This window comes from Sphaerodactylus townsendi, linkage group LG02 (genome assembly GCF_021028975.2).
Source record: "Sphaerodactylus townsendi isolate TG3544 linkage group LG02, MPM_Stown_v2.3, whole genome shotgun sequence".
NCBI lineage: Eukaryota > Metazoa > Chordata > Lepidosauria > Squamata > Sphaerodactylidae > Sphaerodactylus > Sphaerodactylus townsendi.
Window position 1 is genome coordinate 31,351,879 of NC_059426.1, and position 26,787 is coordinate 31,378,665.

Sequence of the window (26,787 nt, forward strand, 5' to 3'; positions counted from 1 at the left end):
CCACCCCCCCCCCCCCCCACCCCCCCCCCCCCCCACCCCCCCCCCCCCCCACCCCCCCCCCCCCCCACCCCCCCCCCCCCCCACCCCCCCCCCCCCCCACCCCCCCCCCCCCCCACCCCCCCCCCCCCCCACCCCCCCCCCCCCCCACCCCCCCCCCCCCCCACCCCCCCCCCCCCCCACCCCCCCCCCCCCCCACCCCCCCCCCCCCCCACCCCCCCCCCCCCCCACCCCCCCCCCCCCCCACCCCCCCCCCCCCCCACCCCCCCCCCCCCCCACCCCCCCCCCCCCCCACCCCCCCCCCCCCCCACCCCCCCCCCCCCCCACCCCCCCCCCCCCCCACCCCCCCCCCCCCCCACCCCCCCCCCCCCCCACCCCCCCCCCCCCCCACCCCCCCCCCCCCCCACCCCCCCCCCCCCCCACCCCCCCCCCCCCCCACCCCCCCCCCCCCCCACCCCCCCCCCCCCCCACCCCCCCCCCCCCCCACCCCCCCCCCCCCCCACCCCCCCCCCCCCCCACCCCCCCCCCCCCCCACCCCCCCCCCCCCCCACCCCCCCCCCCCCCCACCCCCCCCCCCCCCCACCCCCCCCCCCCCCCACCCCCCCCCCCCCCCACCCCCCCCCCCCCCCACCCCCCCCCCCCCCCACCCCCCCCCCCCCCCACCCCCCCCCCCCCCCACCCCCCCCCCCCCCCACCCCCCCCCCCCCCCACCCCCCCCCCCCCCCACCCCCCCCCCCCCCCACCCCCCCCCCCCCCCACCCCCCCCCCCCCCCACCCCCCCCCCCCCCCACCCCCCCCCCCCCCCACCCCCCCCCCCCCCCACCCCCCCCCCCCCCCACCCCCCCCCCCCCCCACCCCCCCCCCCCCCCACCCCCCCCCCCCCCCACCCCCCCCCCCCCCCACCCCATTATTATTATTATTATTATTATTATTATTATTATTATTATTATTATTAAATTTGATAGACTGCCCACACCTGGAGGGCTCTGGGCGGTGTACAACAAAACAACAACTAAAAACAATGTGCACAGTAAATAATTAATAAATAATTAAAATTCATAACTTAATTCAGTGTAATAAAGCAGCATTCTAAAACCCAGTAGAGATGGAGTAATTGCATAGGATTGCATTGTTAATCTTTAAAGGTACAACTGGACTCCTGTTTTATTTTGCTGCAGACTAATATGGGTACTCATCTGGAGTTACCACAACCCCTTAAAAATTATTTCTCAGCCAGCTGTGTTCAGACATTCAGCTAAAGCTGTGCATTAGGGTAAACTGGAGTCAACCCCCCCTCCTCCTGAAAAAAAGTCATTGGAGCCTTTGGCCTATCTGGTAGACCCTTAGATATGCTCTACTATTTGGACATGGATTGTTTTGAATATTGAGCTGGAAAAAAACAAACACCAAGCTGGAGTCTGAGGGTGTCATGAGCCTGCTACTACTCTGTGAGACAGCCTTTGACCACTTCACTGTGCTTTCAGATTCCTCAGTGAGTGTTTAGGGGGTGAAAGAAGTAACAAGGGAAGGGAATCTTTTTGGGCAGGCCAGCATCTGAGACATGCTTCTGAGATAACACAGTCTCAACTGGAAGTGTTTACCTTGTAGTCTGGTTCCTTCCTTCATAATGAGTGCATAATCTTTACTTCATGGCAAAGCCTTTCACTGAAGCTTCCAAACTTAATCTCATATGACCCAGAGCCAGAAATGGTTGGAGAGCGGGGTCAAGGTGCAGGAGCAAGCATACCTTCAAGGTAATTATGAACTGGGTCAAAGCTGGCTCTGTGTACATATGGGGCCTGGAAAGTTTTGTCTTCGCTTTATCATAGCCTCCAACTTTTATGTACCAATCAGTAAAGTATTGCAGAGAGTGGTAGAGAAATCCTTTTCCACACCTACGCCATTTCTACACACACGTGGAATCGAGCCTCCACCAACATAATTTATGTCGGTGAAGGCTCGGGGACCATTCGCACGCTAGCGTGCGAGCGGCCCTGACTTCCCCTGCAGCTGGAGAGGTGGCTCTGCGTGGAGCCGCCTCTCGGTGGTCCCCCTCCACTCACCTTCTTGTGCAGCGTCCCTCTGAAGGACTGCAGGGACCTGCCCACGCTGCCCTGCGACCTCCAGAGGTCGGAGGACAGAATGGGTGGGTCTCTGCAGCCCTCCAGAGGGACGCTGCACAAAAAGGTGAGTGGAGCCAATGGGGAAAGCAGCGTCTTCCCGGCAGTGCAGTTCGCACCACACTGGTGGAAACACGCTGTTTTTCGAAAACCTTGCTTCACGCCGCCCGGGTAAAGCCAGGACGGTGCTGCTGCGAAGCAGCAATGCGTCTTGTGTGAACGCTCTCCCAGGGATGGCGTTTTTGCTGTCCCTGGGACGCTGTATTTGGCCCGTGCGGAAAGGGCCCTAGATTGAACCCATTCTTGCCAGGTACAACCACAAAATGGCTACCATGGGGCCTGGCGCCAGGCGCAAAGTGTTGGGAAGTTCTAAGACAAGCAGCCTTCTATGATGGAGCTAGCTTTACTAGGCTGTTTTGTAGCACCTTCTGTTTTCCTCCCTGCCCTCATGCTACCAGAGGGTATTTTGAAGGCTTATTAAAATCAGTAATTTAAATTACACTATGGTATAAAGGTATGAAAGAATCAATACCTGCTTGATACTGAGGAAGAGGAAAGGCAGGTTTGGTTCTTTGCTTTGGAGAAGAGATGCTTTGGGAAAGAAGCCAGTGAGCACTGGGAAACTACCAAGACCTTTACTCTATAATATTGTCCTTTGTCCTCAGACTGTGCAAGCTGCCTTGGATAAAGCTAGAGAAGGCCGAACCTGCATTGTCATAGCCCACCGTTTGTCTACAATTCAACATTCTGATATCATAGCTGTCATGTCTCAAGGAGTGATTGTTGAAAAGGGCACTCATGAAGAACTGATGGCTCAGGAAGGGGCATACTACAAACTGGTCACCACTGGGGCCCCCATTAGCTGAGCTATTGTGGAAACCCCACAATGTGGTCAAGATTCCACTCGTAAGGAGTACGCTCAAGCCAATATGAAATTGTCAACAATCTCTGTGTCATGCAAAGGAGGCCGTGCGATTGTACAGCAAAAACTCTTTCTCGACTGGTTAGGACTGAATTATTCATCATATAACTTATCCCATTGTGGGCTGCATCCACATAGCAAAGGTTCTCCGTTTTCCTGTTATCTGTGCTGCAGATGCAGAGGCATTCTTATGGGCAACAGGGTGTCCATACCTCCCATACTGGAGGTTTTGTGTGAAGTTTCTTTTGTCCACCAGCATTTCCTCTGCATTCCTCTCCCTGTCCTCATGCTACCATTTTGAAGGCTTATGGAAATCAGTAATTCAAATTACACTGTAGTACAAAGGTACGAAAGAAGCAATACCTGCTTGGAAACTGATATGCCTGTAAAAATCAATACAGTGTAAGGATTATAATGCTGGGCTAGGATCCGGGAGACCCTTCAAGTTTGAATCTCCTCTCTGGCATGGAAACTTGCTGAGTGACTTTGGGCTGGTCACACACTCTCAGCCTAACCTATCTCACAGGGTTGTTGTGAGAATAAAATGGAGGGGTGGAAAACAATGTAAGCCTATCCGGGAACCTATTGGGGAGATATGTGGAGTTTAAATGGAATCAATGAGGGTACATTAATAAATTAGCATCTTCACGTTAATGCTACAGAAATTAAGTTGTTGGCAGTAAAGTCACTTTGGGTGCTGACTGAGAAACAGTAAAAGAACAACAACAGATAAGACAAATGTGTAACTCCTTTGGAACAGGAAATGCTCCTTATAGCACATTTGTCGTGTGTCTTAACACACTAGGCAACCTGATCGTATGATTAGGAACCTGAAATGCTAAACAATTTAGAGCCAGTTAGAGTGTTCAAGTAGAAAATCCTCAGCTTCTATGAAATTCACTGGATCCCTTTGGGCTAGTCACTCTCTAGCTTAGCTTAGCTCAGTGATGGCGAACCCATGGCACGGGTGCCAGGGGTGGCACTCAGAGCCCTTTCTGTGGGCACACACGCAGTCCCCCCCCCCACATCTAGGTTGGCCTGGGCTGCTGGGCTCAATTATTAGCATTAAACTTAAGACCTAGTTTTGAGGAAGCAGTGTAGGTAACCCTGTTAAGAGCTGTTAAACCCCACTGATTTTCATGTGAAGAACTAAAGCACATTTCTTTACCTGGGAGTAAGCTCGGTTGCTGGCAGTGGGGCTTGCTTCTGAGTTAACCCTCCAAGGGTCGTGATTCACCAGTTGGAAGAGTTGCATGGTTGCTTCAAAGCAAAGCCACCAACTACCACCAAGCTTACTCCCAAGTAATGCATGCCTTGAAGCCAACCGGTTTTTCTAAACTAAAACCTCACTATTCAGGTTAAATTGCCGTGTTGGCACTTTGCGATAAATACGTGGGTTTTGGGTTGCAATTTGGGCACTCGGTCTTGAAAAGGTTCGCCGTCACTGGCCTAGCTTCTGACTAGGAGAGTAAAATGGAGAAGGAATGAAGCCCTGGCTCCTTGGGCAAAGGATGGGGCAAAGACATTATAGATAAATGAGACAGACAAGTTTTCATTATAACAATGACTTTTAGATCTGCTGCTTTGAGTCATTTCTTAAAATGATGCTAAAATAGTGCTATGGTGACTACCTAAATTAGTGCTATGGTGACTACCACGACTGGCCTAGTCCAAAGGTACACGGCAATGTATAAACAGCCTACTGTGGTAGATAAGTCCAAGTAACTCAGCATCCTGCTTCTAACAGTGACCTTCCCAGTGGCTCCAGGAAATTTAGTTCCCCTATGAACCTGGAGGTATCATTAAACCATTGTTGTTACTAGCTCCCGTAATTTACCTAATCCCTTTTAAAGCCCTGTAAGCAAGTGGAAGAGAGTTCCATGGTTAGCCACAGTACTGCAGTCAAAGCTGTATGCACAACCTGAGTTTGATCCCAAGGGAAGTTGGTTTCAGGTAGCCAGTTCAATGTTGACTCAGCCTTTCATCCTCCCAAATTTTGTTTTATTAATTTAACACCCAGCAGCTGTGCCACCTCTGGATCTGGATCCATGTTCAATAGGTTCAACAGAGAATCTCCCGGCTCGCAAAACGTCCTTTTACCTGAAAACCACAGAGCAGGTATAAAGGCGGGCACCAGCTATTCAAATTCAAAAGACAGGGCGGAGACGTTCATTCAAACTGCCCCCCCCCAAACAACAGCCAAACAGAATGTGGGACACTGGGGACGTTTGCGAATGCGCAGATACATTTGCAGTGTGAATACAAATGACCCGGATTCATGCGAAACAAACTAGAGTATTTCCTCTCGACCTTCACTCAATTCCTTCACAGACAGAAACGAGCAGCCATGCGAAAGGAGAAACTGGGATAAAATAGACCTGGATTGTAAGATAACAGATTGTAATCTGGTATAATTGGGCCAAGCAGAAACAGCCATTATGAGTCTCATATCAATGAAGATCACAATAAGCAGCAGCATCTCATATAAAATGTCCAATGGGTTTCAGAAACCTTCAGTTTAAACAAACACAGAAGATCTTCTAATAAAGCATAGAGGAATTGTGACTGTTGTGTCATGGAGAGAAACACATCTTACCGTGACGTGCCTATGAACATGCCAGCCTTAGTTGCTGGCAAAATATTAGGAGCAACAACTACCAGACCACGGCTACACAGCCAGTTGATTCTGATTGTGAAAACGTTCCATAATACAAACCTCTATTGTCTTTGTTTACAATATCCTTTGATGGTTTTCAATCACTGCCATCTTTTTTGTTTGCTGTCGTATCAGTGGGCAATTCGCGAGTCCTACATAAAGGGCCCTTATTGTGCAACGGAATAGTCTGAAACAGGGGTAGGGAACCTGCGGCTCTCCAGATGTTCAGGAACTACAATTCCCATCAGCCTTTGTCAGCATGGCCAATTGGCCATGCTGGTAGGGGCTGATGGGAATTGTAGTTCCTGAACATCTGGAGAGCCGCAGGTTCCCTACCCCTAGTCTGAAACAAGGTTCTTATTTTTATTTTAAATTCTCTTTACAAAAAAAGCAGCCATCTCCATTCCTTCAATAATGTTTATGGAAAAAATCTTTCTGTAAACACAAATCTGTTAATTATTTCTCATTTCATTTGGAAACAGACACACAACCAAATGAAATTTTAAAAAAACACAGAAATCCCTTGTGTACCCATTAGCCATTTACAGAGAGTACAGCTAAGAGGGAAAGAATAATTGGGAATGTGACTGGTGAGATCCAGAGAGTATTCCCTAGCCCCTTGCACTGAGTCAGAACTGTTCAAGCACTGCAAATTAAATTCACAAGGTGAAATTCGTCCGAGCAAAATATTCTCACTGCTTGCTGAAGGGCACACATAAACTTTTTTTGGTAAGCATTGCCAGAAGTTCACTTGATACCAGAATATCAGAAATGAGAACATTAGTGATGTCTTCATTAAGGGACAGACTTTTTTAAAAAAGCATATTACATATGTCTGTTCTGCAGCATTTACAGAGTACACCCTGACATGGATGGTCTAGCCAAGACTGATTTTGTCAGATTTTGGAAACTAAGCAGGGTTGGCCCTAGTTAATAATTGGATGGAAGACCAACAAGTAAGCCCAAGGTTGCTTGAGGCGGGCAATGGCAAACAATTCTGTCCGTCTCTTGCTTTGAAAATCCTCTGAGGTTTCCATAAGTTAACTATTGATGGCTTTTCCCACCAATCCTCCTAAGCAGAGTTATGCCCTTCGAAGTACATTAAAGTGTGTAACCCTAACTGGCAGTACAATTCTAAATATCTTTAAATAATTAAAAACAATTTCCACAATGACAAAAAAAACACAAGAAGATGCCTTAAAGTGAATCAGACCCTTGCTACCAGTGACTGTTAACAGCTATGCGTCTTTCAGTATCACCTACTTTCTGTTCCCTCTAACTGGATATGTCTGCAATAGAACCTATAAACCCTATGCCTGCCAAGCAGTTGCTCTACCACTGAGCCGTGTGGCCAGAGGTGTACCTACAATGGGGACATAAGGGGACAAATCTCACGGGCGCCCACCATTGGGGGCGCAGAAAAATATGGGCTCATTTCTATTTGGCAAGAGGGAATTTTTAGTGTTTTTACTTTGTTGGCCAGTGGAGGAACAATTTGTGACTGAATAAATTAAATTAAAATAATAAGTTAGGGTTTGAGTTACGGTAAAGGAATGGGCAGTGGCTCGGGCTTGCCTTAGTGTTACGTTAAGTTCTAGGGCACAGTCCGAGAATAGGGCTAGGGTCAGTTTCAGGTTTTGGGGTTTTGCCTTAACCCTTACACTTGCCTGACTCCTAACCCCTAACATTTTAATTTTATTTAATTTATTCAGACACAAATTGTTCCCAAAATTATAACAAAACCCCAAAACCTAAAACTGACCATAGCCCTATTCTTGGACTGCGCCCCAGAATTCAACATAACACTAAGGAAAACGTGAGCCCCTGCCCTTCCCTTAACCCTAACCCTAATTCTAATTTATTATTTTTATTTAATTTATTCAGACACAAATTGTTCCCAAAATTGTAACAAAACCCCAAAACATAAAACTGACCATAGCCCTATTCTCAGACGGCGCTCTAGAACTCAATGTAACAATAAGGCAAGTCTGACCCACTGCCCTTGCCTTAACCCTAACCCTAACTTATTATTTTTATTTAATTGATTCAGTCATGAATTGTACCCAAAATTGTAAAAAAAACCCGAAAAGTGAAACTGACTATAGCCCTATTCTCGAATTTTATCCTAGTACTCAACGTAACACCAAGCCAATCCTGACGGGCTCCCCTTGCCTTAACCCTAACCCTTATAACGGCGTTACAAAGGCATTCTAACGGCGTTACAACGGCATTACAAAGGAGTTTAAAGGGTGTTGTAACAGCGGTATAACTGTGTTACGACGGCGTTAAACTGGCGTTATAGCGGCGTTACACAAACCCGAAACATAAAACTAACCATAGCCCTATTCTCGGACTGTGCCCTAGAACTCAATGTAACAATAAGGCAAGTCTGACCCACTGCCCTTGCCTTAACCCTAACCCTAACTTATTATTTTTATTTAATTGACTCAGTCATGAATTGTTCCCAAAATTGTAAAAAAACCCAAAAAGTGAAACTGACAATAGCCCTATTCTTGGATTGCGTCCTAGTACTCAACGTAACACCAAGGCAATCCTGACGGGCTCCCCTTGCCTTAACCCAGGGGTAGGGAACCTGCGGCTCGAGAGCCGCATGCGGCTGTTCTGCCCTTGTACTGCTGCTCCACAAGCCGAGCCGCCAGCACCATCCTTGCCTGCCCTGCAGGCAGCAGGGCAAGTGCACCAATTGCCCGCGGCCAGCCGCGCCACAGGCTTCCCCTCTCGCCTGCCCCGTTCGAGTGGGGCGGGTGCTTTCCCAGCCGCTGGCAAGCCGAGCCGCTGGCTTCATCCTTGCCTGCCCTGCAGGCAGCAGGGCGGGCGCACCAAGTGCCCGGCTTCCCCTCTTGCCTGCCCCATTCGAGCTGGGCGGGTGCTTTCTCGGTGGCCGGCAAGGCCAAGCCGCTGACTTCATCCTTGCCCGCCCTGCAGGCAGCAGAGCAGGCGCACCAATTGCCCGGCTTCCCCTCTCGCCCGCCCCGTTGGAGCAGGGCGGGCGCTTTCCCGGCGGCCGGCAAGGCCAAGCCGCCGGCTTAATCCTTGCCTGCCCTGCAGGCAGCAGGGCGGGCGCATCCATGCGCTTCTCAGAATAGCGGAGTAAAAGGTAAAAAACCCCAATATATACAGTGTTATCTTTATTTTAAATGTCAAAAATTATTTGCGGCTCCAAGTGTTTTCTTTCCCGGGGAAAACGGGTCCAAATGGCTCTTTGAGTGTTAAAGGTTCCCTACCTCTGCCTTAACCCTAACCCTTATAATGGCATTACAAAGGCGTTACAACGGTGTTTGAACGGTGTTATAATGGCATTATAACGTCATTATAACGGCGTTATAACTGTGCTACAACGGCATTACAATGGTGTTAAAACGGCCTTATAACGGCATTACACAAACCCGAAACATAAAGCTGACCATACTTCTATTCTTGGACTGTGCCCTAGAACTCAATGTAACGATAAGGCAAGCCTGACCCGCTGCCCTTGCCTTAACCTTCACCCTAACTTATTATTTTTATTTAATTTATTCAGTCAGGAATTGTTCCCAAAATTGTAAAAAACCCCGAAAAGTGAAACTGACAATAGCCCTTTTCTCGGATTGCGTCCTAGTACTCAACATAACACCAAGGTAATTCTGAGCCACTGGCCTTGCCTTAACCCTAACTTATTATTTTCATTTAATTTATTCAGTCATAAGTTGTTCCCAAAATTGTAACAAATCCCCGAAATGTGAAACTGACCATAGCCCTATTTTCGGACTGTGCCTTAGATCTCAACGTAACACCAAGGCAATCCTGACCCGCTTCCCTTCTCCTAACCCTAACCCTAACATTATTTTTATTTAATTTATTCAGTCATAAATTGTTCCAAAAAATTGTAACAAAAACCCGAAGCCTAAAACTAGCTGTATGTATAGACAGTGAATCAATTCATCCATTTAAATCCATCCTACTAATAGTTCTTAAATCAGGAGAGAGATGTAATAGTGAAAATATACGAGTCCTGATGTATCTTTCTCAATAAGTATTCCACATTAAGGTCTCTAGGTGGTTTTCAGCAGTTTGCCTTTTAAAAATGTACTGTTAACAGTTACTATTAAAGTAATTGTACTGTTAGCCCCTTAAGATACCTCTGGTGTGTCTGCCCATGCCTAAACAGAATAATGGTGAATTATGTATATAAGTACATAGATGCAAAAGCTCAGAAGAAAGCAAATAAGCCAAGGTTTCTAATATTAGTCTATAGAAAACTCATCTATCAGTATTTGTAGGTTTTTATACTCTTCAAATTAGATTGTAGTACTAGAATGTTTCACTGTTCCATAGCTTTTATTCCAAATACATAGATGCAAAGTCTTTTTTATCTGTATGAGACTGGGGAAAGATAAAGCATAATCTTTTTGGTTGCCCCCATGAGGCTAAACTTGTGTTCATAGCAAGTGTATGTATATTTTTTTGTCGGTGAAAGCAGGAGGAAAGTGTCACATTTGGTCACCAGTATCAATATGAATACGAAGTATGAATATTTCTTAGTGGGTGAGTTCAGAATACCAGTGGATCACAATGAAGAAATTTGGGATGCTGGATCCCAAAATGGGAACTCAAAATCACATAAACAACTGGCCAACGCATTCTCGATCAACTCCGTGCTTCAGTTAGCCTGTTTGTAGAATAAAAGAAACCAGCCTCACAAAAATGTTATTTATTTATTTTTAAATCTTCACTTTATTTTTACCCTGTCTTTCTCCCCAATGGAAACCCAAGGTGACTTACATCATTCTCCTCTCCTGCATTTTATCAACAACAACAACAAAGTCTTTATTGGCATATAATAAAAATAAAAGGACTATGTAAATAAATACATAGAATACATTAACAAAAGATATTTCAAACAGTAAAATCTCAAAGTTTTAATAAGCTAGGTTAACAAAGCCTCCATTTTATCCTTACAACAACAACCCAGTTAGGTAGGTTGGGCTGAGAGATTGCGACTGGCCCAAGGACACCCAGCAAGCTTTCATGGCACAAGTAGGGATTCGAATCTTGGTCTCCAAGACCAAGTCTGATACTTTTAAGCTTTACACCACACTGGCTAAGATGCAAGAATGTTGTTGCTCAACTGAGTCTAAGACCATGGTGGCAAACCTCCAGATGTTTTGGCCATACTGGCAGGGGCTGATGGGAATTGTAGTCCATGAACATCTGGAGTGCCATAGGTTCGCCACCACTGATCTAAGACATGACAAAACAGACCCCCAAATATATGTATGAGGGGTTTTTTTTGAGATGGTTGCTTCACAAGAGAGAATGTGAATGCATTCAACAGCTTAAGCCTGCTAAATTAACTAATTCAGAAGTCTCAGCTATATTTAAGAAGTCTCCATTATATTTAAGGTAGGGATTTAATGTACAAAAGCAATTTCTATTTTCACCTCAATATTGTACGACTTAAGGCAGGAAGCATATATAAATTCACACATGGGGGAAAAATTACAAGCAACGCATCAGTGCAAAAATATGCGCCCTGCTGATAAACCTGAGAAAACAGAAAAAGTAATTACCCCCCCCCCTCCCCAAAGCATTTGCATATGCTTCTTATTCACCGAAAAAAATACGAAGGCTGATTTTTCTAACAAACAGCAATCTGATATAGATGGCTGGATTGATCAAATTGTTATACATAACTCCTTGATGAATTGTAGACTGGCAATATTGTACATATTCAGTTCAAGACACCCAACTGCTGGACAGATATCTGCAAGTGACATATTTGTATACCCAGAGGTGGGATCCAGCAGGTTCTCACCAGTTCCCGAGAGTGGGTTACTAATTATTTGTGTGTGCCGAGAGGGGGTTACTAATTGGGTCTGCTTTTCCGTTAGAAATTCCATTAGGTGCAAAAATCATAAAGTCCTGTTGTTTCCTATGTGGCTGGTTAGTGAAGGTAGAAAACAGGATAACTCTCCCTGTTGGGCTGTTTTAAAACATGTTTTAGAAATATGGTAAAGTTCCTTGATTAAGGAAAGAATCCTTCTTTTGATTTCTAGAAACAAAATTAAGTATTTGAAAGTATTAAGTATTTGTCAGGCAGTCAATTAGAGGATAAGTAGTTGTTTCTGTTGGCAGTAGACAATAGGACTTGCTATAATGAGTTTAAATTATGGACAGAAAGATACCAGCTGGAAATTAGGAACTTTTTTTTTACAGTAAGAGTTTTTTTACAGTAACAGAGAAATTATTAATGCCTCGCCCCCGGAATGCACAGCTACGCCCCTGTCGTGCCCCACCCAGCCCCATTGGCGCTACGCCACTGTTTGAATCCCACCACCATGGGAACCTGTTACTAAAATTTTTGGATCCCACCACTGTGTATGCCTCTCCCTCAAAATGAAGAATTCATGGGGTAACCTCAAAAGTTTAAGGCACACCTAGGTCACCCAGAAAGTTGAAATATATGTATATACACAGTCGAAGATTTTCTGATTACTGGAAAAGGTCTGACAGGGAATCTGTAAATATATACTTAGAAAGGTGTAAGGGTGATGATAATGCCAAGAAGTATCCCAAAGGATTAAGATACCTGCAGCCTGCAGGCTATCTTGAAACCTGAAATGGAGCATATACAGCCAACAAAACAATATTACATATGCTGGAAAATGAAAATTCTTGCAGCTCACAGTCCAAACTTGGGACATCATTTACCTCATAATAGAGGGAAATATCCAGAAAGCACATTCCACACATAGGTCAGAACCTTGCTTGAACTTGAAGGGACCACTTCTAGTAGTAGCTAGAAAAGAAAATCTATATATTTAAAGTACGAGCTATATTTAGTAGAGCTGGGGTAGAAGCAGTGGTGGGATCCAAAAATTTTAGTAACAGGTTCCCATGGTGGTGGGATTCAAACTGTGGCGTAGCGCCAATGGGGCTGGGCAGGGCACGACGGGGGTGTGGCCGGGCATTCTGGGGGCGGGGCATTCCTGGGCGGGGCTGTGGCAAGGACGCAGCCACTGCGCCGGTCCTTGGGCGGGAAACGAATGCATGCAGGTACAGGCTGCCACGCACGCCGGTGCACCTCCTGCTAGACTGCTTCAAGTTCTGCGCGCTACTGCTGAGAGGAGGGGCGTAACTAAGGCAAAAATCACGTGGCAAAATCACCAATTAGTAACCCCCTCTCGGCACACACAAATAATTAGTAACCTACTCTCAGGAACCTGTGAGAACCTGCTGGATCCCACCTCTGGGTAGAAGGTCAAGTGGACAAAGCACCTTTAGGGGCAAGCATCAGAGTGGTTGTGTGTGTGGAAGGCCTAAAGCTTCAGCTACCCCAGCACACATATGCCCAAGCCTTCCACCATGGTTAAAATGCCGGACCGTCACATTATAAAATTGCAAATTTCAGAATAAAACCTAGGACTTCGTCAATCAAGCCTTCTGGTATGAGAATCTTTTGGATAATATTTGACAGAATGACACTGACCATGGTTCACAGTAGGGTTACCAATCTCCAGATGAGGCCTGGGTTTCTCCTGTAGTTAGAACTGATCTCCAGGCAGCAGTGATCAGTTCTCTTGGTTTAAATGGCAGATTTGGAGGGTGGAGTCTAGGGCATCATAGTCCCTCAGAGCACTTTCCCCTCCCAAAGCTCTACCCTCAGGGTCTGCCCTCAAGGAATTCCCAAACTGGAGCAGGCAACCCTGATTCGAACTGGAACTGCAAAATCACTGCTCAAGCCCTCAGTCGCAGCATAATTTTGAGGGCCCCAGGTTCTCCATGTCAAAATTATCCATGACTTCCATGGAAGTTTTTTTTTCAGCTGACTTCATTATCGCATGTATGCAATATGGAACCAAAGCCACCACAGTGAGAGGGACAGCTGCACTTTTACAGAACGAGAGGATGTAAAACAAATACTCAGTGTGGGTAGGGATCTTAATAAAATCATACAGCTGTAGTATAGCTAAAGAAGCCGCTATGCACGATATTCTGAAACTACCCTGGTGGCCACATTGAACTTTACAACTCGTGACAAACATTTCCGAATGAATGCTGAGGCCTAGTCCGAAGAGGGCACCTAAATTTCTCACCAGGCCCGCAAACGGCGTCGTGTCAATATTGACCCACTCTGGATTCGCACACCATTTTTTTGCCTTGGGAACAGACCACAGAAGATCAATATCAATAAGCTTGAGAACCAAGTAAAAGCCAAGAGCGGAAAAGAAGAGGAACACGTTTGTCTTGATGTATGTTTTTAGACTTGCTGTCTGAATGGATGGTGTATGCTCAAACGCTTCCGCCACAAACATGCCTGTGGATAAGAAGGGTCTCATTAGAAGAGGCAACTTTGTACTTGTTCTTTCAAGACTAAATTCGAGCCTTATCTGTAAACCAGGATTACATTTTCTCCCAAGAAAAAGAGTTGATGAGACTTTTAAAAATATTTAATGTGGAATTGATTCCTCTATATTTGGTGATTAAACATCATGAAATCATAGTGTTACACAAATACCTTAAATGTGTACAGCCTCCATCCCCGTTCTATGCATTTTAGAGATAAATAAAATGTGGAAAAGGGGAAAATCACAGGGGATGGCAGTTCTCATGATAGTCTCAAATGGAAAAAAAATGCCACAGGGATTATGGGCATTTGTGCTGGTTTTACCCATGATCACACATGGCTGTCCACAGCTTGTACACATTTGAAGGCATTTTGGGGTGCTATAGGAGGGAAAAGACAAGAAAATCATTCTTCATGGGTGTAACAAACATAGAGTTGGAAGGGGCCATATAGACCAGTGGTGGCGAACCTTTGGCACTCCAGATGTTATGGACTACAATTCCCATCAGCCCCACCAGCACTGCCAATTGGCCATGCTGGCAGGGGCTGATGGGAATTGTAGTCCATAACATCTGGAGTGCCAAAGGTTCGCCACCACTGATATAGACCATTTAGTTCAACTTCCTGCTCAATGTAGGATCAGCCTAAAACATTCTCGGCCAGCTGCTGCTTGAAGACTGGCAGTGAGAAGAAGTTCACTGCCTCCCTGGGCAGCCAATTCCACTGCTGAACAACTCTTGCTGTAAAAGTTTTTTCCCCTGAATATCCAGCCGGTACTTTTCCGCCCATAATTTATACCCATTATTGGGAGTCCTATCCTCTGCTGCCGATAGGAACGGCTCCCTGCCTTCCTCTGTGACAGCCCTTCAAATACTTAAAGAGAGCAATCGTGTCCCCCCTCAACTTTCTCTTCTACAGACTGAACATTCTCAAGTCCCTCAGCCGTTCCTCATAAAAGCTTGGTTTCCAGGCCCCTGATCATCCTCGTAGCCAGAGGTGGGATCCAGCAGGTTCTCACAGGTTCCCGAGAGTAGGCTACTCATTATTTGTGTGTGCCCCACCCAGCCCCGTTGGCACTACGCCACAATTTGAATCCCACCACCATGGGAATCTATTACTAAAATTTTTTGATCCCACCACTGCTCGTAGCTCTCCTTTATACCAGCTCCATTTTGAAGTGAGGCCTCCGGAACCACCCACAGTACTCCAGGTGTGGCCTGCCCAATACAGTATAAAGCGCATCTCACTCCTGAAAACTCTAGTCTAGATCCAACTCATAGTCTTTGCTTTCTATAGATCCTGTGCCCTTCTTTCCCTGAAACATCATATTATTTCTAATTATCCTTCCCGCAGGTTCTTATTCTCAGTATTCTTCTTGTAGCTATCTTATTTCTGGGATCTTTTTCATGCTTTCCTCTGGGGACATCTACATTTCAAGCACTAGTTATCTTCACAGTTTTTCCTTCCCTTTTGGCCAAGTTTCTGAAGGTTGAACTCTTACTGTTCTCCTAGCAGCTGAAATAGTTGTAGGTATTCTGTGGTGAACTTTATTTACTCCTCCAGCTGTTCTAATCTACATAAGTATACCTATGTTAACACTAAATTTTGTCAATGTCTGACAAAGAATTTACTGCCACCCGAAATTCCTTACGTAACACATCACATTCCACATCACAACATAAACTCCAGAAAAGATGCAGTTTTAAGTTTTAAAAATAATGTTCGCAATTCCGCACAACTAACTGCCAGCAGCAAATGCCAGCTTAAACAGGCCTCCTCACCGTGATCCACATTATTCTAACCCACTTTTCCACAATTTTCATTACTTGTTAAAGAAAAATAAAAGTTATCCGTATTACCAGCAATGACTCCAAGGATGACTTGATGGGGGAAATGGGTTGCAATAAATACTCTTGAGACACATACACCGATCTGAATAAGCCAGAAGATGCTCCATAAGAAAGGCCAAGCAAGTCTGTGAAAGAGATGGCAGGAGAAATGAAAACAAAATCTGAGTGTTTACATTCTGTTTTCATCAAATACATAGAAAAACGAACAAGTGAAAAGAAAAATCCCATGAATAGAATGTGTAACATGAATAAAATGGGGTGGGGGGGGGGGGTTTCATCTTATCTTAGTAGTTCAATAGCTATAATAATTCAAATATTTTATGCAGTTGGGTATATCACAATAATTCATATTGCAATTTAACTATTGAGATTTCAGGGGGGAGCGGGAGGAGGCACTCTTTTCACCACCGAGGGAATTTTAAGAAAAAGTGCTTATTCAACTGCAGCAGAAGAAATCCCGTTGCAATAAGATTAGTGCTTTTTGGAAGGAGGAGAAAGCCTCCACTACAACACTGGGAAGATACTACCCCCCCAATCTAACAATCCCATTGAAGCCTGCGATTCATAATCCTACGGACATCCCAATCCCAGCTTGTTGATAACTGCAATCACTGGTGGAAGTGAGAGGGTGAGGAAAACGGCCAATCTGCCATTTGGAGCCAAACGTCCTGTTTTCAAATACAAGAAACGACAGCATTTTTGTGATGAGTCTCTGTTTATATTGATAGAGCACTAGAATATATAACAAATATTGAAGTGATAACAAATCTGAAAAGATTATCTGCCTGCTGTTTGCCCACTGATCTGCCTTTCGGCACACTCTCCCAGTCCACAATCCTCCCTTTTCCACATAGGCTGTGATTCTGGCGATGTGTTCTGCTTGACACGGCATCTGTCCAAGTGGATGACTGTGTCCAAATGCTACTTGTCTGGATCAGAAAACAGTTGGCAGGAGGGGGGAGGAAGCAATCAAGGCAAAATGAGGAGGAGCAGGGGCAGGGGAAAAGGCATGCACAGAAGTGTGAAGGAGGGTGAGGGGTGAAGGTAGATAGGCTGGTGGTGGGCAGAAAGAAGATGTCTGGGGTAAAGCTGTGCTAACTGGTAAATCACCATTGCTCTGGCGGCAAAGAAAATGAAACACTTAAAGTGGTGTTGCTTGGCACAGGGAAGCTGGTAAGTGAATGTGGGGCTCAGAGAAATAGATACAAGAAACCTTGCTCCAACATACATTTACCCTTGCCACGTGGCAGAGACGTGTGCATAATCGGCCTTAGAGACAGTTCCCTTCCTGTTTTAATTGGCGGTTTCTGCACGGGCTGAAAGCAACAGCTTCAGCCCAGTAAAACACCATTTTGGCAGGGACCCTTCGCACAGGCGCCGCTGCCAAATCGATGCAGCAGCGCTCTGTGCCCGCCAAAACGGTGTTTTTGAAACTCGCTTGGGGAGTGAGTTTTCCTGCAAATGCCAGCTTCCATCCGCTGCCATGTGAACAGCAGTGGGTGGAAGCCGGTGTTTTCCCCTCTCCTTCCTGGCCCCAAACACCTCCTAACCTTCTGCTGGCAGCTGTCGCTCTGCTGTCGCTCTGAGGAGGCCAGGAGACATGCCCCCTGGCCACCGGTGCTTCAGCCGTCGCTCTGGCCATGGGCGCATGTCCCCTTCCCTCGTCAGAGCTACGACAGAGCAATGGCTGCCAGCAGAAGGTAAGGAGGCATTTGGGGACGGGGAGGGGAATATGCGGCTTTGTGGAGCTTGCTCCAGCAGCTGGGTATTCCATGGGGCCATTTGTGCGAACGGCCCTAGAGCCTACATCGGCATGATTAATGCTGATGCAGGCTCTCTCCCGTGGCTGTGCAGAAACAGCCATTATTATCCCCTCTCTACACTCCATGGCACATACCTTGTTCTCTTTCAGTCCCTAAACTATCAGTTATTGCTTCTTTTTCTGTACTCTACATACATAAGTCCAGAGGCGGAGCGAGGGGAAACTCTGCCTGGGGTGCGCGCGCGCGCTGCGCCCCTGACATGACGCCACACATCCCACCCCGGAAAGCTCCTGGAACACCCCCTCCACGGCCTGGCCACGCCTCCGCTGCAGCTCTGCCCAGGGCGTTGCGCCCCACCCCGCCCCGTTGGTACTATGCCTCTGCACTATGCCTCTTCACTGCCCCCTTTTTCATTTTGTACTCCAATTAATTTACTTTTCTTGTCCTGCTCTGCTATAGGATCTCTTCATCAATATTTCCATAGCTCCCTTATTCCATTTCCCAACCACACAGCGATCCCTTCAGTCTTGCCTCTCAGCTATCTCCTTTTTTCTTTCTTCCCCCAATCCTCTCGCATCTAAAAGCATGACAGGTTTCTCTTTCTCTCCACTGTACTAGGCTCTCTTCCTCTTTTCATCTAGTGAATCTCTCCCCATTTCCTCTCACACATTTCCTCTCATTTGGTGGTTCCGTATCCCTTACTCTTCTCTTTTTGCCCCCCACAGGTCTTTTGGACCCATTGGTCTTTTGGACCCTATTTCTTCTGTCCACTTTATGGTCTAGTTCTGTGTTTGACCCTTTCCGGACTTTATGAGCAATAGCAATCTGTGCTTTTAGGAAGTGATAGAGATGGCCCATAACAGTAAATTAACAGACTGGGAAAACAAAGTCCTGCTGAACGACAAATGTCTGAATCCAGGAAAAGGAGAAATAATGAAGACATAGTGATAACAGGCATTCTTCCATTCCCTGGCCCACTTTTGATGGGTCTGGGCAAGTCTTAGATGTAATCTCAAGGGTAGGAAATGGCTAGAAGTGAACAGAAAGCTGATCACAGTCAATATGTGTACCAAATGAAAAGCAAACACCTGCTAGAGATTTTGCTGCTGTCCCAAGCAATTCATAATAAAGAGCTAACAGTAGTTTAAAAGTCATCCCTTGTTTGTGTTTGGACATGGCCCATCAATCAGCACATCAATCACTAAGAGCAGAGATTCTGAATTTTGAAAGGAGACTGACCTATGCAGAGTAATAGTCGATCTATCTTTCTGTCTCGATCTATAGCTGAGGACTGCCGACACCATTACATACCAGATGCACGAGGATCCCATGGCGTGTCCTGAGGGGCTTCCTGTGAAAACGACAGAATGGCGTAGAACTTTTCTCTCTTGCCTAAAAGGATAGTACATCAGAGTTCCCATTTCCTGCCTAATCAGTTGCCTTAACTGATGTTATTTATGACATTTATACCCCTAGTCCTTCTCCAAAGAGTCTAGAGCTTCCCAGATGTGTTTCTTAAGTGTTTTTCAGGAAGCTTTCAAGATTCAACTCGCTTTGACAGGTTGAGCCTCCTGATCATTCTCAAGACTAAGTTGTGTTACAATTACTATATGCCTGAAGTGACCCTTTCCACTCTGACGGCCCACTGTCCACCAGGGTACTGCAGACCTACATTTAGGTGCCTTGGTATCACTAAGGCCTTGGTATTACCAGGCTTCTCCACACAACTGCTGCTCTAGACAAAAACAGAAATAGGGGCCTAGGCTCTGTCTTTTAAAGACAAATCTCTCAAACAGTTGTGAACAGTCTTGGCATCTACCTTGCAGGAAAATACAACCTATTTGTGGTGCTGATCATAAACTGATAGATTTATTTTCAAAACCTACCATTGATCATTCATTCTTTGCCTCAACTGGACTGTTTGTTCATTAACAAACATGGTATAGTGGTTAAGAGCAGGTGGATTCTAATCTGGAGAACCAGGTTTGATTCCTCGCTCCTCCACCTGAGTGGCAGAGGCTTATCTGGTGAGTCAGATGTGTTTCCTCACTCCTACATTCCTGCTGGGAGACCTTGAGCTAGTCACAGTCCTTCGGAACTCTCTCAGCCCCACTGACCTCACAAGGTGTCTGTTGTGGGGAGAGGAAGGGAAAGGAGCTCGTAAGCCAACTTGAGTCTCTTTACAGGAGAGAAAGGTGGGATATAAATCCGAACTCTTCTTCTTCTTAAATATCCCTGATGTTTGATTGACTTGGTTTATCATATTTTGTAGTCTGCCTTGAGTTTATGTGTAATTGAAATTAACATCAACAATAATTGATATCTTCATGTGTGCATAGTATCTGAACAGCCCCCTTATCTCAGTGTCATATGAGGGCCAGTTTTTGTGGGCCCTGGGCATTAGTGTATAACCCTTTTACCCACCCTTTGATACAGCCTCTTTGGGCCTTCTAACTATACCCCTTCCATTTGGCCCCTCCCCTTTGACTGTAATTTTTCTTCTTTGGCCATGAAAGCCAGAGAGAGAGAGAGAGAAATATGCCTTTCATGATTTTTAAAATAAAATTGGCACCTGTCTGCAGCATTCATCCCCAGTTGTGAGAAAGTAAAATACAAAGAACACATGAGATTGTTGCTTTTGTAGAACACAAGCTTTCATTCCTTTGGCACCATTATGATAGCTTTGGATGCAAATATTAGATACCAAAAAAAAATACTTTTCTATCAATCTGCCAACACAATCCTTTTCCTGTTGTATCTGTGGAATACAGAAATTCCACACAAAAGTTTCCTTGATGTCTAGTTAACAAAGACAGGAGTGAGTGTGATAAAGAATGGGTAAATTTGTCTCTTCAGTCCTTTGGTGAGAGCTTAGCAGATGCTTGTTTTCATACATAAACCATCACCATGAAGTAAGAGAGATGACATTTTGTACTGTAGTGTGAAGTTTGGAAGTTCTGAGAAGAGAAAAACGATTATTTCACAGCAAGGGTGGACCTCGTCGTCTGCCCTACCTCAGCCAATTCCAATAGTACTGGTTAGATGGACAGAATTTACTTCCTGCCATTATTCCTTCTTGTAAAGTCATGTCAGATGACTCACAGTCTACCACTGAAAAATAACAGCTAAAATAATATTTTCAAAATACAAGTGAAGACTATTAAGGGAATGTTGTCATGAAGGAATTGTTGTCATGGAACAATTGAATCCTATTGTCTTAGCACTTCACAGAAATATGAGCATCTCCAATCCCTGATATACCCTTTAAAATTTGACACCTGTTTGGAAATTGCACAACAGTGAAGTTGCCAATATCTCTTACCTGGTCCTGTTTCACATGTTATAGGAAATTGCTCGAGACATGGGATTGATTGGTTTGGATAAATCATTGTTTCTTGAACCCACCAGTATGGACGGTGACCAAATAAAATCCTGCCAGAGAAAATACATTCTTTAATTAACATAGAAAACTCAAAACACTGTTCAGCAGCCAATCCTGGCATATTTTAAATTATTTCAGTTCTTCTTACTTGATAGCTAAATGAAAATCACCCGTATTTTGCTAAAGCGGAATTCTTAAAAATTTCCTGATGCGGTTTCGAAGAAAAAAGACTATCGACTCGTCATTCAAAGCCAACATATTAAAAGATCCCACATTCTTAATTTTATTAAGTTTCCAGAGAAACAGCAGACCTTACCATTTAAATATAAGATTGAACCAATCACCGATCACTGCCACCCATATCATTTTTGTACCAACCACTGGATTCAGCTGGAACCAGAGAGGAAAATAAATTAAAAAAATATTCCGAGGATCTCCGACGTGTGACATGAAATTTAAAAAACTCTGGTAAGACCTGTAATCCTTCTGCAAATGTTGAATTATGAGCACTCCATTACTATGGAGGAGATCCATCCTAACCAGTTTCAAAAAAAATGTCCCTCAAGTGAAACGAGTTTCCCTTTGCTCGTTAGCTCAAACGGCAGAATTAAAAACCATGGAAGAAGAACAGTTACGGAGATGAAAGGGCTACCTGCCTGCTGGTTTTGCTTTTATATTGTCCATTCTAAAACATGTGACTCTTTGCAAAAGACGCACGAACCTACCCATTTTGGAGACCGGTGGGTGTGGGGGTTGCTGTTTGAATTAAAAGAAGGAAGCCGAGGGATGTGCTGATCTCCGGCAAACGGGCAGCAAAAGTGCGCAAATGCTACATACATGTCTTATATAATCACGGCAGGAACAGTTGGGCCGTGTTTACTTGACATTTTTTGCACAGTTCATTTCTCCAAAGACTGGCCGTGAGTATATTTGATTAACTGCTACTGTGGCTGGTATAAAGACCAGGAGAATCATTGCTCTCCGAATAACTCATTAGTGAGTCACATTTTTATTTGAAATCAGAAAGTGCCTCTTTTACTGAGCTCATCACGTAGCATAGCCTACGCCTTTACATTATGATCAGATACTGGGAAAATACCTACAGCAACAAGATCCCTTTAAGTAGTCTTCCCAAAGAAGAGAGGGTTTGTGTGTGAGTGTTTGGGGGACCGGGGGGGGGGGGGTTGCTGTTAAATTTTGCACAAACCATTATGCTGGTCAAGAACATATCATGTACATTTAACAGAAGGCTACTATTAACAGTTCATGTTGAATTCTTCCCCATAATCATATCATATCATAATGTAACCATGTAAATATTTTGAGTCTGGTTGGCAGGCAATGTGGAATTGGCATGGGTGAACACACAACTGATTGCATCAACATTTTCCATCTTCTGGGCAGTCTCCTTTGTGTATTCCCTCGTCCAAGAAGGGATAGTGGCCTTGGGTCCAGAAGATCTCCTGGACTTACAACTTCTCTCCAAAGAGATCAGTTCACCTGGGGTAAATATCAGCTTTGGAGGGGGGACTTTGTGGTGTTATACCCTGCTGAGGTCCAGCCACCAAATCTCTGGGAATTTCCCATCCTGAAGCTGTCGACCCTATCACAAACACTCTGGGTGGTGGTACCATCTCACGGCAAGCTTTAGGAAGCAGATATAAAACAGTTCTGTTTGAGAGGGTATTTGCCAAAGCCCCTTTGAGGCTAACATAGTTATTCTGGTTGATGTTAGGGCTGTAATGCTATTGTTTTGGCTTTGTCTTTGCAGTGTACTTACTTTTGATAAAAGTCGAGGTAGGCCATTTGGATCCCTCTTTGACAGGAGAAAGGCGTATTGAAAATATTTGAATGAATAAAATCACAAAACAGGGTAAATTATTTTACACATTATGTAGAAGAAGAAGAGTGTGATTTATATCCCCCCTCTCTCTTCTGTAAGGAGACTCAAAGGGGCTCCTTTCCCTTACCACCTCCTTTCCCTTACCACCTCACAATAAACACCCTGTGAGGTAGGTGGGGCTGAGAGAGCTCAGGAGAACTGTGACTAGCTCAAGGTCACCCAGCTGGCATGTGTTGGAGTGCACAAACTAGTCTGAATTCCCCAGATAAGCCTCCACAGCTCAAGCGGCAGAGCGGGGAATCAAACACGGTTCCTCCAGATTAGAGTACACCTGCTCCTAACCGCTACGCCACTGCTGCTCCATATGTAGGAGAAAATAAGCCCAGAAGCCGTAGTGCTGAAGATACCATAGTGGTGGAAGAAATAAGTCAATGTTGGAATGCCTTTTGAGGTAGCAACCTCATGTTGAAATAACATGAAGTTTTACTGTAAAACATAGAGCTGGGGTCCCCAACATGGTGCTCCTTGGTTTGTGCCCACTGACACCTTTTCTGGTACCTACCAGGGGTTTTTATGAAGTGGTAGCTGCTAGGTAGGGCTTTTGTCCAGAAAAGCTTCTGACTGATTATTGAAGCTTTGATTGGTTACACAGACCTTTTAAAATATTGCTTTGGCGGCAGTTGTTACCACAGCACAAGGATCGGCAGTGTATTGCTGAAGTTACATTGTGGCAATCAATTCCAAACATGTCCACAGGCTCAAACATGTCAGGGACCCCTTGTTCAAGAAGCTGTAGCGACTTCCAGTTGGATCCGGAAGATCCCAGTTGGAATTTGACAGCAAGGACCTAGAACTCCAAGGTCTTAGACCATACTTCTTCCGCTGATACCCATTGCTTTTGCTGTGACACAGTAAGTTTTGTCAGTTTCACTTGGGTGAAATGATGATTGAGCTCTGTGTGGTTGTAGCTAGTAGCTATGGAGAGGGACAGCCCTGCTAATTCTCAGGCTCTTCATTGGTCCTAAGTACCTGCTTTTACCACATGGGGATGTATTCAGACAGAATATTCAGAAATGAAAATGAACATGATAAAATGACTGCATGGCAGCCTTGTCATAACAAAAATGAATGGGGAAACTGGTTTTAACTTGGTTGCTTTGTGAGCATTCAGGGTAGGAAAGAAAAGGAAGAACAAGTCTTATCAGCTGAATTCAAGAAATAGCAAAAAACACAGAATGTACTATGAAGTCAATGCAGATACAAAGTGAACAGCCCAACTGTAACCCCTTAATTTTCAGGAGCACTCACTGTCCCAACTGGATGATCAGAACTGCGACTAATAACAAAAACTAAAAGCCAATAATAGTGGTCTAGAATTGTTTCTTCATTAAAATATGAAGCCCACACCTTTTGAAAAGCTATACCATTTACAAGTTGTGTTTAATGGAAGAGTAAAAAACTACTGTGCATTTCAACATAATGTAAGACAGCACCTGATGAACTTAAAGGACCTCATCTACAGATAGCTAGTTGACATTTACTCGAGCCTCGATAAATGTGTTTGCAGAAGCCTTTTAGCAGATTCAGTCTAGGTTTGATGAAAAGTACAACAATGAGGATTTGAACCATTAATGCTCTGTTTCTGAGAGGTGTTTGTAATGACTCAGCTACTTGTTCTATCTCCTCCCGCCTACTATTTGTTAGGTCTTGATCCTTGAGTCAATAAGCAGTCTCTGGATTGTTGATCAGTACTGTTTGTTGGAAAGGTAAGGAAGCACCTGGCTTTTGCCCCCTTTCTTTATTCAGAAACAATCCTACCTCCCATTTTCCCAAAGAATGTATGAAAGACTTATCGGTATTTGGCCTCGCAGTGCCCCAGGGCTGCCCCAGGGCAGGCAGGGCATGGCATAGTAGCAGAAAACCTGCTGCATGAAGAAGGCCCAAGGTTTAATTCCCAGCATCACCATGTAAAACCATATACCGTGTTTCCCCGAATATAAGACAGTGTCTTATATTAATTTTTGCTCCCAAAGATGCGCTATGTCTTATTTTCAGGGGATGTCTTATATTTCTGTATTCTGTTCATCAGGCATTCTTCCAAATAAAAACTTTGCTACGTCTTACTTTTGGGGGATGCCTTATATTTCGCACTTCAGCAAAACCTCTATTACGTCTTATTTTCCGGGGATGTCTTATATTCGGGGAAACAGGGTAGTAGGTGATAGAAAGAACTCGGAGACCTTGGAAACGCCTGCCAATCAGAGGAGACATTACTGACCTTGATAAACCAATATTCTGACTAAGTATAAGGCAGCTCCATGTGTTCATTATTTTGCAGGAGAGCCATAGGCACAGACAGCTAGATAATCTCATTTTTTTTCACATGGTTTAAAATCAAAACTCTATAGCCAACAGAAACTAAAAGCTGCAAGTGAGCTTGTCACTGAAATTCCTAGAGAGTCTTCTCTGTGTGGTTATAGAGAAGGTCTGAAGGTTGAACTGAAGTGGGATAGGTAAACTCACCCCTATCTAGCATGATGCAGTAAACTATTCATTTATGGGTCTTGTATGCTGCCTTCCCCAATGAGCTCATAACATTTCCATAATACATGAACAGAATAATTTGGAACATGACCAATATAATACATTTAAAAACTATAAAGACATTAAAGACATTTTAAAATATTGAAAACTAACTTTATGGCGTTGGGAAAATAGTACTGGGGGGCAGGGCAGAGGAGACCAGACTGATGAAAAATCATAGCCACCTCAACCATATGCCTGGTGGAACAGCTCTGTGTTACAAGCCCTGTGGAACTGCATCAAGTCCCACAGGGCCCTGGTCTTACAGGACAGTGCGTGTTCCATCAGGTTGGGGGTAGGACCAAAAGTCCTGACACTAGTTGAGGCTAGCTGGATGTCTTTTGGGCAAGGAACCACTAGTAGGTTTTCATTTGCAGATCGTAATGCTCTTCAGGGGCGTATCTGGAGAGATGGCCCCATAGGTTCGTTGGCCCCAGATCTTTTTGGGCTTTGAAGGTAAGTTCCAGAACCTTGAACCTGCTCTGGTATTTCACCTGAAGCCAATATAGCCGGCGAAGCACTAGTTGAACCAGTGTCCGACATGGAGTCCCTGAAAAGACCTGAGCTGCTGCATTCTGCACCAGCTGAAGAAGAGCAAGTTGCAGTAATCTAGCCTAGAAGTGACTGTTGCATGGATCACTGGGGCAAGGTCGGTTTGTACAGGTAAGGTGTCATTGTCTCACCTGGCATGGCTAATAAAATGCAAGTTACCTATACCACCTGAGCAGTGGTGGGATCCAAAAATTTTAATAACAGGTTCCAATGGTGGTGGGATTCAAACAGTGGCACCGCCGCACACACGCACCTCCAGTCCCTATTGGGCAGGGAGGTTGCTTTAGTAACCCCTTCTCGGCACTCAGAAAAAATTAGTAACCACTTCTAGAGAAGTGGTGAGAACTGTTTGGATCCCACCTCTGCACCTGAGCCTCCATTGTCAGGGAGGCATCAAGGAATACCCCCAAACTCCTGACTTTAGGATTCCTGATTATAGATGCAAGATTCAACTGCATTCCATCAAGAGTTGGTAATTGGCATCTTCCACCTAAGCCTCTCCGTCCCAGCCACAGGGTGGGGGGTTAATTTTTATGCTATTTTATTGTTGTTTTAATTGTTATATTTTGTGATGTTTTATTATTGTTGTTGTTTTTAACTTGTGCACCTGTGTCTACCGATACAGGTATGAGGCAGGGTATAAATGTTTATAACCAGCTAACTAATAAAAGTTTGTGTAATGGGTTTTACACCATGAAAGTGTTTTTAAGATTACAATGTAATTTCCTGGCAGTAAAAAAATGTTAAAACTGGCAACATAAAATATAAAATG

At 45.1% G+C, this 26,787-nt stretch overlaps 1 protein-coding gene across 1 annotated transcript; it reads right to left on the bottom strand.

The window, feature by feature from the left end:
• Nucleotides 1-13,440: 13,440 nt before the first annotated feature.
• Nucleotides 13,441-21,571, bottom strand: G6PC2 (glucose-6-phosphatase catalytic subunit 2). The gene is made up of 5 exons (XM_048484476.1): nt 21,354-21,571; nt 20,978-21,087; nt 18,895-19,006; nt 15,902-16,017; nt 13,441-14,012 (listed from the first exon to the last, which is right to left on the bottom strand). Exons 1-5 carry the CDS (start codon nt 21,569-21,571, stop codon nt 13,441-13,443), a joined length of 1,128 nt encoding a protein of 375 aa, XP_048340433.1.
• Between the last annotated feature and the right edge of the window lie 5,216 nt (nt 21,572-26,787).

Coding starts and splice junctions, on each gene's coding strand:
- G6PC2 (XM_048484476.1), bottom strand. CDS start 21,571: ATGGATCTCCTCCATAGTAATGGAGTGCTCATAATTCAACATTTGCAG. Junction 21,088..21,353: donor TTCAATCTTATATTTAAATG/GTAAGGTCTGCT, acceptor TTTCTCTGGCAG/GATTTTATTTGGTCACCGTC. Junction 19,007..20,977: donor AACATGTGAAACAGGACCAG/GTAAGAGATATT, acceptor TCGTTTTCACAG/GAAGCCCCTCAGGACACGCC.